Source organism: Paroedura picta, chromosome 7 (assembly GCF_049243985.1).
Source record: "Paroedura picta isolate Pp20150507F chromosome 7, Ppicta_v3.0, whole genome shotgun sequence".
NCBI lineage: Eukaryota > Metazoa > Chordata > Lepidosauria > Squamata > Gekkonidae > Paroedura > Paroedura picta.
In genome coordinates, this window is record NC_135375.1 from 12,439,428 (window position 1) to 12,453,121 (window position 13,694).

A 13,694-nucleotide genomic window follows, 5' to 3' on the forward strand; every position below is an offset into this window, starting at 1 on the left:
AACTTAGTCCAAATGTTCTGCTGCGTTGTGCTGCTGGCTGGGGCAATGGTCCTGCAGCTGGTCAGTGTGGCGTGCGGCGGCCAAGGCAGTAACCATGCTTGTGGGCTGGGCAACGGCCGTGCTGCCAGTTGGCCTGCCATGGCTGCTGGCGGGTAGGCCAATCAGCAACAAAGACACAGCACTGCAGAAGCACTCTCATTGGCCAAGCTTTGCTGGGCAGAAAGTGCAGGAGAAAGTGCAGGCCAGGTGTCCTGAACAGCGCTCTGCCCAGAGTGCCTTTTTCCAAATAACAGAGCCACCAATGGTTAGGATGAAAAGCTCTGTCATGAGCCCTTAATGTAAGAACCCTAAGCTCAGTTTTTGCCAGGGCAGTAGGCATTCTCCCAGCTAACTAAAAGTATACCACAGAATCATAGAGTTGGAAGGGACCATACAGGCCATCTAGTCCAGCCCCCTGCTCAACGCAGGATCAGCCCACAGCATCCTAAAGCATTCAAGAAAAGTGTGTATCCAACCTTTGCTTGAAGACTTCCAGTGAGGGGGAGATCACCAGCTCCTTAGGCAGCCTATTCCATTGCTGAACTATTCTGACTGTGAAAAACCATTTGTGTGACAAATCTTCAGCAGAATCCATTGAGGTCATGTGCATGCCATTTTGGTTTGTGATGTGTAAAGCATTTCTCCTGGTTACACATAGTAGGTCGATGAAAAATAAGCCTCTCTTGTCTACTCAAGGCTTTATTTCTGATTAAGGTCTATCTTGGTTAAACCAGTTTAAAGTCTTTACTCCTCTGGACTGGAGATCCACAAGGCAAGGAGAGGCACTATTACCATGAAAGCCTCCTAAGTTGATCTCTTAGAAGGGGCTGTTCCTTGTCAAAGGATCAAAGAGTGGTTCCGGCAAACACGGGTGCTAATAAAGCAATGACGCCGCTATGGGTTTAGAATAAGGAGTCCCTGTGCATGTTCCAAGTACAACATGAATTTTGCTCTAAGAAACTATCACAAATTAAAAATTTGCCAAACAGCACTGAGGGTTCAGGGTGAGGGAGAAAAATCCAGTATGAAGTGACTGTGTGGGGACGAGAACTGAAAAGACCAAGATTCAAATCCTCCATCAATTGTGGAGATCAATGCATGACCTGAGGCTACCAAAATCACACATGCAATTCATTGCCACAGGAAGTGGTGGCATCTACAAGCACAGACAGCTTCAAGGGGGGCACAGCACAAATGCATGGAGCACAGGCCCATGAGTGGTTATTAGCCACAAGATATACATAGAACACTGCCTGGGGCAGGGATGCTTGGCATCCTTGGTGCTTGGGGAGGGGCCACAGCTCCTGGAGTTCTGGCCCCACTGGTGGACCTTGGTGGACCTCCTGACGGCACCTGGGTTTGGATCACTGTGCAAGACAGAGTGTTAGACTGGGTGGGCCACCGGCCTGATTCAACGTGGCTTCTCTTCTGTTCTAATACCAATTCTTCCAGCATACAATATTCTACAGGGCTATTGTGAGGTTAAAAGGGAGAAAGGAAACCAGATATGCTATCCCAAGCTCTTTGAAGGGTGGTATGAAACGTAGCACCCAGAGAATCCTGGCCTAAAGCCAGACATTCCACACAGCAAAGCCTGAAGAGAGTGTGCTTGCTTGAAGCCCTTGCCACTCCACCCAGCACCGTCCATACTCACTGACCGCAATCAGCAAGTTATACATTTTACCCTGGTTGGCTCTGGAGTTAGCGGTTTATCTGTGCTCACCACCAATCTTCTGCTTCTCCTAACAATGTTTGTGCATGTCCGTGTATCAGCTTGCTTGTATGCTTCTAGCTTTAGGAATAAGCAGCAGCATGAGGCTTATACCACTTCTGCTTGCTCCAGAGTTCAACAGAACAAACGGCACCCACCCACCATCTATGCGGGGAGGGGCGAAGAGGCTGCTTCATGCTCCACAGAACACTGAAGGAGCCGAAGGTTTCATTGTTCCAAACCTGTCAGCTTGACAAACTTCACCTGAGTCCCCTGCAATTAACTGGAGAAACTGGGGAAGAGGATCTGCACTCTTCAGCATGCCAGGCAACACTAAAAGGGGACAAAAGAGCTGAAAGGTAGGTTTGGACAAGGCCAAGACAGACGGCTGCAAGTAAGATTGTCTGAATGCTTCTCTGACCTCTCTGCCTGGCATCCTAGTCATATGATGATTAACAAGAATTTTACCCAGCCTGCCTGGCCCCCAGAGGATCACCAAACTGAAGCATCCATACAAATTAAAACCTAATCTTAAAAAGGTAAAGATATCCCCTGTGCAAGCACCGAGTCATATCTGACCCTTGGGGTGACACCCTCTAGTGTTTTCTTGGCAGACTCAATATGGGGTGGTTTGCCAGTGCCTTCCCCAGTCATAACCGTTTACCCCCCCCCCCAGCAAGCTGGGTACTCATTTTACCAACCCCGGAAGGATGGAAGGCTACGTCAACCTTGAGCCGGCTGCTCGTAGTCAGAGCTTCAGACAGCATGTTGGCTGCATTACCACCCTGTGCTACAAGAGGCTTAACCTTAGAATCCATTAAAATCATCAAATACATCATTAAAGCAAGTAAAACCAGAGCTTAAAATACAAAGGATCATAGGGGGGATATCAAGTGAATCAAAAGAAAAGGTCTTAGTGGAACGTAAGGGAGGGAGGTCTGCATGCCCCCTCCTTCCAGGAGAGCAGTATGAGTGGCAGTTGTGAGTTCCATCTGCACCCTCCCACCTCTCCAGATGTTTATTGGGGAGGGGGGGTTGAGACTAGTGAGGTTTTTGTTTTCTGCTGTATCTTCTCCCTTTTTGATTTTTTTTTTTACCAATGAATTGTGATTTTTATGTCTGGGGTTTTAATGGGGATTTTGTGGGGGGTTTATTCAGACATATGTAACCTGCCACGAGCTGTCTGGAAGTGGCAAGTAATAAATCAAATAAATTATAAGGGGACAGGCAAAACTCCCTAGAAAGAGTTCCAGAGTTCTGGTGCCGCTGCTGAGAAGGCCTTCCTCTGGGATGCCACCCACCGAATTTCAGAAGGCAGGAGGCAAAGAAGGGAAGCCCTCTGAAGACGATGACAAGGGTCAGGAAGGTTGGTAAGGGAGTAGGCACTTTCAGGTATGTTGGCCCATATCAAATAGTGTTTCAAATGTCAGTACCTGGGCCCAGAAACAAATGGGGAGTAAAGATGGAACAAGAATGGAGTGATAAGGTCCCTAGCATCCATTCCGGTCCACATGCTGGCTGCAGTGTTCTGCATCAACTGAAACATCCAAACACTTTCAAAGGGTAGCCCCCACATAGAACACACTGCAGGGATCTAACCGGAATGTAAGCAGGGAATATACCACAGTGGCCAAAACCTTTCCTGCCCAGGAAAGGCTACGACTGGCTAACCAGCTGAAACTGGTAGAAAGCATGCCTGAACATGGCTGCCTCCTACATAGCCAACACGAAGCCTGGGTCCAAGAGCCACCCACCCCCAGACCACGGACTTGATCCTTCAAAGGAAGGACCACACCATCCACAACAGGTGAAGCCTTAAATCTTGAATCGGACCTTCTGCTCTCCAGTGGCACTTCTGTCGTGCCAGGTAAGGTTCAGTTTACTGGCCACACTGACTCCAAAATTGCCCCCAAGCACTAGTATCTGCTGGAAGCACAAGACAGAGCTCGGTGTCATCTGCGTACTGGCGACTAGACATGTGCATTTGGTTCACTTGAACCGACGTGAGTTCAAATAATCTGCCTCTCAGTTGTATCAGGGACCAGGAACTATTCTTTTCTGTCTAGTGGCCCGTGAGAAGAGGGGGCTTTATTTTATTTATTGGAATACATAACCACCTTCTCTGGCAAAGGTGGACTCAGTCAGTGAGCACTAGTTCTAGCTCAAGGTGGTGGGTGAGTTTCTTGAAAGCTGCATTGTATTTCTAGATGACAGCAAAGATGTAGCTCATTGGCAAAATTACCAACTGAACCGGAACATTACTGTTCATCACTTTCCTTAAAAAGCTCGTTTGCATGTACTGTTCACACTTAATACTTCTGTTCACAAGCAGCCTTTGCATGCTGGCTGTGTCACCTCTTCACCAAAGTGAATTTCTGAATGCTTCATTGCGGCCTCCTGAACAGCTGCTTCTTGTAAGGGACGCTGTTCTGTTTTGAAAGAGACCACCCCAAATACTGGGGGGGGGGGGCGGAGCTGCTCTTAGATAAAATTATACATCTTCAATCTCCCTTTCCTCCCCCCCCTCCACCTAAAATAACAATCAGACAACCAGCACAGTTTAGCGTTTTATGGTTGCAGTGAAGATAAAGTTGAAACCCAGATAATGATTCTGTAAAGCTGCTCTGGGGGTCCAATGGGGAAAAGCCTGGGGTATAAATTTTAAAAATCACAGCAAGCAATTGTTTGTAATCAAACCGCTCAGATATTCAGCTGTGAGTTCATGCAGAATGTGTCTTTGTGGGATGCATGCCGCGGAGAATCTAATCTCAACTACAATTCAAGGGAATGTCGGAAGGAGCATCTAACAAGACAAGATGAACAATGGCATCTTTGGCCTTGCATCAGAAATTCTGGAGTCGAGGCATGGTATAGTGTCTACTTAAAAAATGAAACTATAGAACCCTGGATGAGTCAATGTTTTTAGAAGCTCCCTTTCCTCTCTTTTCCTCATGGATCCAATGGATAGACAAACCTCTCAAGACCTCACCAGGACCAGGGCTACCTGAATCATCTGACTACTTAAAGACTTGGAAGTGTCAAAGGTCTGGCTTGCATTATTTTATTTAGAAGAGTTGGTTCTTATATGACACTTTTCTCTACCTGAAGGAGTCTCAAAGCGGCTTACATTCGCTTTCCCTTCCTCTCACCATAATAGACACCCTGTGAGGGAGGTAAGGCTGAGAGAGCCCTGGTATTACTGAAGAAGAGTTGGTTCTTAGATGCCACTTTTCTCTACTCAAAGGAGTCTCAAAGCAGCTTACAATTGCCTCCTCTTTCCTCTCCCCACAACAGACACCCTGTGAAGGAAGGGAGGCTGAGAGAGCCTTGATATTCCTGCTTGGTCAGAACAGCTTTATCAGTGCGGTGGCAAGCCCAAGGTCACCCAGCAGGCTGCCTGTGTGAGAGCAGCAGGGAATTAAACCCGGCTCGCCAGATCAGAAGCCCACGCTCCTAACCTCTACACCAAGCTCAGAATACAGTCTCAGGCCGGTTTACACAATCTAAACAAACAATAAAACTAATAAAATTCACAGCTATGAAAAACAAGTTACTGGTAAAATTTACAAAAACTGCAATTAATTGCTATTGTGACAGTTATTACTGACAGCAATTTATAACTACACTGGCCCACCAGATGTTTGACTAGGAAGGAATCAGAGGGGGGATAGAAGGACAGAAGGGGTAGGAGGAAGACCCGGTTTCGTTGGATAGTTCTTATTAACCAGCTGGCCTCAACCACATGCCTGGCAGAATCACTCTTGTCTTGCAAGCCCTGTGGAACTCAGAGAGCTCCAAGATTTGTCATTTCACCAAGCAGGTAAAGGTAAAGGTAAAGGTATCCCCTGTGCAAAGCACCGAGTCATGTCTGACCCTTGGGGTGATGCCCTCTAGCGTTTTCATGGCAGACTCAATATGGGGTGGTTTGCCAGTGCCTTCCCCAGTCATTACCGTTTACCCCCCAGCAAGCTGGGTCCTCATTTTACCGACCTCGGAAGGATGGAAGGCTGAGTCAACCTTGAGCCGGCTGCTGGGATTGAACTCCCAGCCTCATGGGCAAAGCTTTCAGACGGCTGCCTTACCACTCTGCGCCACAAGAGGCTCTCACCAAGCAGGACCCAGGGCCAAATCGGCCCCGGCTCTAGTTGAGGTCAGATCAATTCCCTTACAGCCAGGGATCCTTATTGATCAGCGATGCTTGATCAAAGAGCTCTCTGGGGAACGTATTCAGAGAGGTGGTCCATCAGATATGTGGGGGCCCAGGCCACAAAAGGACCAGGGGAACCTTGAACCAGATCTGGAATTCAACCAGAAGCCATTTCCTTTCATTAAAATAAAATTACTGTAATGCTGGAAGATGTTCCTTTGAATACTTTTCAGCCCAATTTGTCCTTTTATTGTTGTTTGAAAGTTTATTGCTAGAAAGTTTACTTGCAGCAGATAGAACACTTAGAAGTTAAAACAGCGCTACAGGCATCGGCACAACTGCAAAGTGGTTTACAGGAACTCTTGCATGCTTTACGACTGTTTGGAAAGGTTCCCAAATATTACTCACCTAGTTAGAATCACAAGGAGCTCAACACTCAAGGCTTTTCTCCCAGCCGAGGATCCAGGAAGCCACTTTTTTGCATTCTCCAACATTACAAAGAAGCACTTTTCATTAAAGAATAGGGCAAACCATAAAGAGACATGCTGAATAGGGTAAGGCATACAGAGACATGCTTGTGTACAATGAGAGAGTTTTATCCAACCTGGTATCCCACTGATGAAAATGCGCCCGCATGGACAAAAAGCCATGTCAGAGAAATGAGTTGGTCAAGACTGAACAAAAAGCCGGCCAGACCTAAACCAATGGAGAAGTATTAATCACAGCCAAGGCTAATACTAAACCCCGCGTGCATCTAACTTGTCTGGGTACCAAGCCTGGGTCAGATGAGTTAAACGGATTACGCCATTCTTAATTCAGAGCGTAACTACAAATTAAGTGTCAGAAGTAGATGAGGCTGACCCATGATGTCACACTAGCCTTTTGATTTTGAACCTCTAAAGTTCTGAACTCTGACAGTCTATATCAGGGGTAGTCAAACTGCGGCCCTCCAGATGTCCATGGACTACATTCGCTGGCAGGGGCTTCTGGGGGGGCCGCAGTTTGACTACCCCTGGTCTATATCCCTCGAACTGGGCGGCATAACTGGTCACCCACCAAGTAAAATCCTGTTCTATCATTTTTCCAGCTATCGTGGCTAATTAAAAGCCTTTCCACCATCAGTATCTACTTCTGCAAAGTCATTTACAGTATCATCCATCACAAAATTTCACAGCTTGAAATTCTAAAACCTTTTATTGGAAAAAGTGTTATATTTACAATTTACAAAAGCATCTCCCATTACCAGTGCTGACCTCTTTTTTAAAGTGCATTTAAAAGCAACATACAACATTTCTCAATGATGACTTAAAACTGTCAGCTTGGTAGACACTTTTATGGTGGGGGAGAAACTGCTAACTCAAACAGTACCTGCCATGTATTGTGTATGGAGATTACAAGAGACACCTGCTACTTATATATATAATAATAATAAATCATCACATGGGCTATGATCTAAGATGCAAGCAAACCTAGTGCTCAGAGAATGACCACTGATTACTCAATGTGAAGGGTCCTTGTCCTCCAATGTAAAAGAGGATCTCATTTATTCATTTCTATACTGCCCTCCCAGCGGACTGGCTCAGGCCAGAGTACATCATGTCATTCACATACAATAGTTAACAGCTCACTAAAATTGAGACTGAAAATATAATTAATTAAAATCGCCATGAAATGGCGGATAAATGCGTACTAAATCTCAATACCAAGTTCCAGCATCAACAGTCCCGGTTTACCATCTGTTCTTCTGGAACTAGATTCTTATTATTATTTATTCTGCCCTATCTCAACAGACTCGGGGCGGATCACAACATAATTAAAATCACGTGAAAATTTGAAATGCAAAAATAAATCTAATTCAGGTTAAAATTCATACATAAATTGCCTTGTCTGGTCCAAACCATCTAAGAATGTTAAGCATCGATACCAATACAGATCTGACATATACTACCTCTCTAATGTAAGAGCTATTTCTTCTGTTTCCTACGTTTTACAAAAATGTCACTCAAGCTTCCCCGATTCAAGAACCCACTGAAATTCCAAGAGCATTATATCAGTGGCACCCTTCTGTCAAAGTCTTCTTTGAAATCCATCAAAAATTTCAGCGCTGTGGATACAGAGGCTGTCAGAAACCCTGATTCTGCCATGAAATATATATCAAATGTGCTTAGAATTTGGCCTTGTGTAAATTACAGCAGCCAGTCTCCGATGCATGGTTCATAGCGATCTCATTCCCTCCCTCCATGCCCCTCCCCTCCACCTGGCACCATCTCCTGTGTTTCCCTGCCCCCATGTCCTGGAGCCTGGACTCTTATCAGAATGTTTTGACTATGCAAAGGTCTCCAGTTGTATGGGATTCCCATTTGGGAGGAGAGGGGGGCAGACCAGGGGGACATAGAGGAAAAGACATGCGCCCTAAACACCAATTTCATCAATGTCTTGAATAAGTGTACTTGTGGCTTAATAAATGTAACCTTTGCTTAAGTAATGAGTGCGTTTTTGACCTAAAGAAAATCCTTACACAGGCTAGCCCAATCTCATCAGAACTGGGAAGCTAAGCAGGGTCAGTCTTGAGCAGAATTTGGATGGGAAGCCATCAGTGAAATCCAGGATTATTACAGTCAGAGGCAGGCAATGGCAAACTACCTCTGAATGGCTCTTTATTTGCAAACCCTACTGGGGTTCAAAATGACGGGGAGGGAAATACGTTGCTTTGCAAAAAACCAACATTGCACCTCAATGTGCAACTGGCCCACACCTGGTGGGCCCACCTTTCCAATCCTGGCCCACACCTGGTGGAATGAGCTCCTGGATCAGCTTAGGGCCCTGATGGAGCTGTCACAGTGGAGCTCTTCCACCAGGAACTTGGTTGAGGCCAGGGATAGAAGATTGTTTGGGTCTCCCACTTTCCCCCTCTCATGCATGATATAATAACTGGAATTACATTTTTCATCCGCCTGATACATGGGGTCTGATGGATAAAGGTTGCTCCATGTTTTTGGAGCTATCACCAGGGAGGGAGGTGGGAATGCAGTGATTCAGCTGCCACTTGGATTTTACTGATTTTATTAACTGGGTTTTTTACTCTAATGTTATATTGTATTTCTGTGTGTTGTAAGTTGCCACAAGCCAGCCTTGGCCCGGAGTGGCAACTAATAAATAGATACATAAAAATAAATAAATAAAGCCATCACCAAAATGTTCTAGAAATTTACTCAAGTTACACTAGACATCATCTTTTTACAACGTTAATATGTCAACTGCTTCCCTATCAATTGGAAAGGAAGCTGACTCTACCAAGTGTAGCCTAGTCCTACACTTTTGGAAATGTGACATCTCAGCCCAGGGGTAGTCAAACCGCGGCCCTCCAGATGTCCATGGACTACAATTCCCATGAACCCCTGACAGCGAATGCTGGCAGGGACTCATGGGAATTGTAGTTCACTGACATCTGGAGGGCCACAGTTTGACTACGCCTTTCTTAGCCCATGGTTCATTACTGTTTGACTAAACCTTGACATTTACAGTACAGTGTTTTGATAAAAATTGTGCCAATCACCTATTGAGATGTGAGGATGGGATAAATAATACATTTATTTTTCCCTTATGTCTTTTGCCATCTTACATGAATAACGCTGCCCTATACCAATTCAGACCCTTGGTCCACCAAAGTTAACAATGTCTACTCAGACTGGCAGCAGCAGCTCTAAAGGATTTCAGACAGAGGTCTCATATCACCTGCTCCTTTTAACTGGAGATGTCAAGTGACCAAATCTGGAACCTTCATACTCAGCTATGGCCTCTCCCCCAACCCAAGATCTTTGGTTTACAAGACTAAATAGACACTATTCCCTGGACACTCCTTTTATACTTTTATTCCAAGGATTTATTTATTTCCTTGGGTTTAAAGGTGGCGAACAATGCAACCAGTTTCAGGGACGCAAACACATAGGAGTTCATAAATAAATTTCACATCATTGGAAAGATGAGAAATGTATTCAAATTTGCCCAAACTATTTACCCTCCACCAAATGCCTCCTTAAAAACAGACCCATCTAGTACATCTTCCTACTGAATGCAGTGAACATGAGAAAGGTATGGACTCCAATATTCCATGACAGAGGGCTGGACTTCATTAACTGTTGGTCAAGCAGTACTAAGAAAGGACACAAGTAGGAGAAAGATGTCCAAGGAATATAATACCAGGAGTAATGGCTTGACTAATGGAAGCAGAAAACTAATCATAAAAATAAATATATTCTTGAGTTCCAATAATTTACACGTCAACTTTCCTCTTTGCTTGCCTGTAGACTTATGTTTTACAGATTTCTTGTTCTTGTCCACTTTCTACGCTAAGCAAGGCATTCAGTTCCTAAAACTATCAATGACTTTTTTTAACAAGCTCCTTTAACAATGCTGTTTTACCACACTGGCATCTTCCTGGCGGTACACCATCATTCACTGCATGCAACTTTTTAAAAACTTTGCAGCTCCCTATGTAAGTGGGATCCTTGTAACCACTGTGCTTTAACAACTCTAAAATTGTGTGCATACTCACTCTTGTCACTAGAGGACCAGAGAAGAAATCAAGATATTCCAGAAACCAAGAACAGTAAGGGTATATCATTTTATTGTGATAATAGGTGGCTTTATGATAAGGTTTAAATGCTCTGAAGGCAGTAAAAAAAATACAATTTTGAAATTGCCAAAGACCAATTCCTATTGCAGACATCAACCAGACAAAACCAGCCACTTTCGTTTTTTGTTCACACTTTTTGTTCAGCGAACAGTGGCTGGCTGAAGTGTTGACCAAGGAAAAGCCCGGTTCATATGCATTTCAAGGAGGATGCATTGGTGGACGGCCCCACATGTGCTACCATCTAGCCACTTCAAACTCTCTTAACACCTGCCTAACAGGAATTCCAGTTAACAATATCCATACACAGATCTTCATGTGCAGCAACAAGTGCAGAGGGAAACGTTTCGGTTGAGAAAATAATCTATGTAGAAAAAAGAATTGTGTCCCTTACCGACCATGCTCAAACACAATACACACTCAAAACCACAAGAATATCAAAGCACCTGTGTTGGTGTACTCCAATTTAGCCCTGCGGGATTCTTACCTTGGTATCGTCACACATTTTGTATTGCAGTTCTGAGTGGTGATTGCTTTCTCAAGCTCGTCTAGTTGTCCGGTCTTCTTGAGCTTCTTGACTAAGCTCTTCACAGCTTTCTCGCACCATTTTTCCTCCTGGCCATTCTGCTCGCCGCCACCAGCACCGCCCGAGCCGCCAGCAGACTTCTTCCACCCCAGCAACCGCTTCACAACCGGTGGGGTAAATGGCAATATGGAGGACATGGCCAAGGCGAAGTACGATTGCCGCAAAAATTCAGCTACCTTGCACAACCTGCAGAAAAAGGGTGGGAGGAGATCTGTAAGATGGTGTACGTTGAGAACACACTTTAACCTTTCGGGAGAAACGACGCACTCAAAGCCCTTGAAGCAGATGTGAGAGCACAGGAGTCTGTTGTTAGATTGCCAATTCTAAAAAGGCATTTGTCTTCTTCTTGCCAGTTATAAGAGCTCTCATTCCCGTGCTTTTAATTAATGCCACTAATGATGACCAAGGTTCCACATGTAGGAATGCTTTACTGTTCTATCATGAGTAATATACTCTCAGTACGAACCTTCATGCTAGCAAAAAAAACAGACATTCTTCAGTAAGGCCATAGGACAACAAAAGGCTTCATGAAAATGGAGCCCCCCCCCCTTCTGATGTGTCATTCATGGCCTTTTAAACGCCGATGTGCTCATTTATACTAGAAATGGACTCCTGCACCAACTTGCACACACATTACTCCCACCGACACCAGAACCATTTTAAATCACTCACAACTGTTAATGTGATTGTGTCCAAATTTCATCCCCCCACACGTACATCCCAATTGCAGCAAACAAAAATTTAAACAATTTAAAGCAACTATCTTCATTATCTCAGCAAGCAGCAAAGGTACGTCGCACAACTCCAGGATTTCAGCCATTCCTATCATGTACCTATTCTAAAAGGCGTGAGCATCTGGACAGCAGTGATTACATAGGGCTGGATCCAGAACAAATGGGCAATTTCTACCCATTCCCCCTGCAGGCACCACCTCTTAATATTACTCAGGGTCCCCTACCTCTAAGGCAGCATTTCATGGCTTAAACAGGAAGGGGGAGGCAGGAAAGTTCCGCTCAGCTATTAGGAAATTTAGTCTGGTTCCAGTACAAGAACCTTTCTTATACAGAGTCAGAGCCTTGGTCCAGCAAGATCAGTAAGGTCTCTTCAGGGTGCCAGGCCTTCCACTTTGCTTCCTTGCTGATCCTTCTGTAACTGGAGAGGCCAAGGACTGAATCTTGGACCTTCTGCTATCCAAGCAGATGCTCTAGCACTGAGTCATGACCCCAACCTGAAGTCCTGATGGGGCACATTGCAAAGCTATTCAACACAAGAACTCTGTGCCCCAAGGGCAGAGGCGGTGGTGGCCAGGGGGGGGCAGGGAATACAGACAGAGGAAGCACTGAACTGAACATCCAGCAGAACCTAAACTTAAATTCTGGTTGTTGTAAACAATTAACAAGGGTATATCTGGGTCAGATGAGATGAAATTCACTCCTGTATAAAGAGGTGTATGCTTGATTTGATTAAAATGTGGCATCTGCTGCCAGAAGATGTAGTGATGGCCACAGGAGTCAACAGCTTTAAAGGAGGATTAGATAGATTCATGGAGGAGACGTTGATTAATGGCTACTAGAGGCTACTACAGTGTTGACTGATCCTCTGAAACCTAGAGTCCCAGATGGGCGTATCCACAGCTATACTTCCTAACCACATTCTGCACCATCGCACCACTTCTGGGGTTTCTCAAAGCCTGAAGAATGTTTCAAGGGTTTCTCAATGGTAAAAAAGTTTTAAAAGACTGATCTTTTGTGTACAGATCACTAAATCCTGCGCTATCACAAAAAACACAACACTTATACAAGGACGCTGCCTATACAAGAATCCTGCCTCTCGTGAGAAGTATTTTTACCTTCTAAAACAAGAAAACGTTTTAAAGAATGGTTAAGATCTCACGGGCTCTGTTCCTGTCTATTTGAAAAATGGGGAGCTTGGAGCTCCAAGCAATTCAGCCTTCCGGTTCTGGAATAAAGAAAAACCCTTCCCACTGAAGTCACAACTTTGCCTGAAATAGTACAACCTTTGCATCATTAGATAAAAAGGCACCTGACTAAGCCTGCACCCACCTGCTGGAGAAAGAGATGGAAGACCTAGTTTTCCTTCTTTCCCAAGTATATTTATTTATTTATATTTATATTATAATTTGAAATTTGATTTGTATTCCACTCTTCTCAGAATGGCTGTCTCAGGGTGGTGAACATCAGAATTTGCATAACATCAGAATAAAACAACAAATACGGTAATAAAATTAATTTAAAACATTATTGCCTGCTGCTTGTTTATTTGGATAACAGGGTAGCCAAGCCAAGAGGGGGAAGGAAAAGGAAAAGAAGCCTCCGTTCTATGCCAGTTCTGCCAGCTGTGATTACGTTCTGCATGGGGGCCCTAATCTCCTATGACATGGCTACAAATAAAGTCCCAAGCAGCAATTCCATAACCCTACCTAAACTCCACTGCCAGGTAGCAAAGCCATCAGGAAAGCATCCTATTTAGAAGAAAGTGCTGGTGTTATTTTGTGCTGGGCACCGTACACAGGCAAGGAACTAATTTTATGAAGAAGAGTTGGTTTTTATTTCTCGAA

At 44.6% G+C, this 13,694-nt stretch overlaps 1 protein-coding gene across 7 annotated transcripts in view; it reads right to left on the reverse strand.

Moving 5' to 3' along the window:
• SMAD2 (SMAD family member 2) overlaps positions 1-13,694 on the reverse strand; it is a 53,765-nt gene that overhangs the window by 21,608 nt on the left and 18,463 nt on the right. For all 7 annotated transcript variants that reach the window (XM_077346742.1, XM_077346745.1, XM_077346744.1 and 4 more), the window contains one exon: positions 11,018-11,302. In XM_077346742.1, coding sequence (XP_077202857.1) covers positions 11,018-11,253 — 236 coding nt within the window. In that variant the 5' untranslated portion in view covers positions 11,254-11,302. Of the gene's footprint in view, positions 1-11,017; positions 11,303-13,694 lie in introns of those variants that run through there.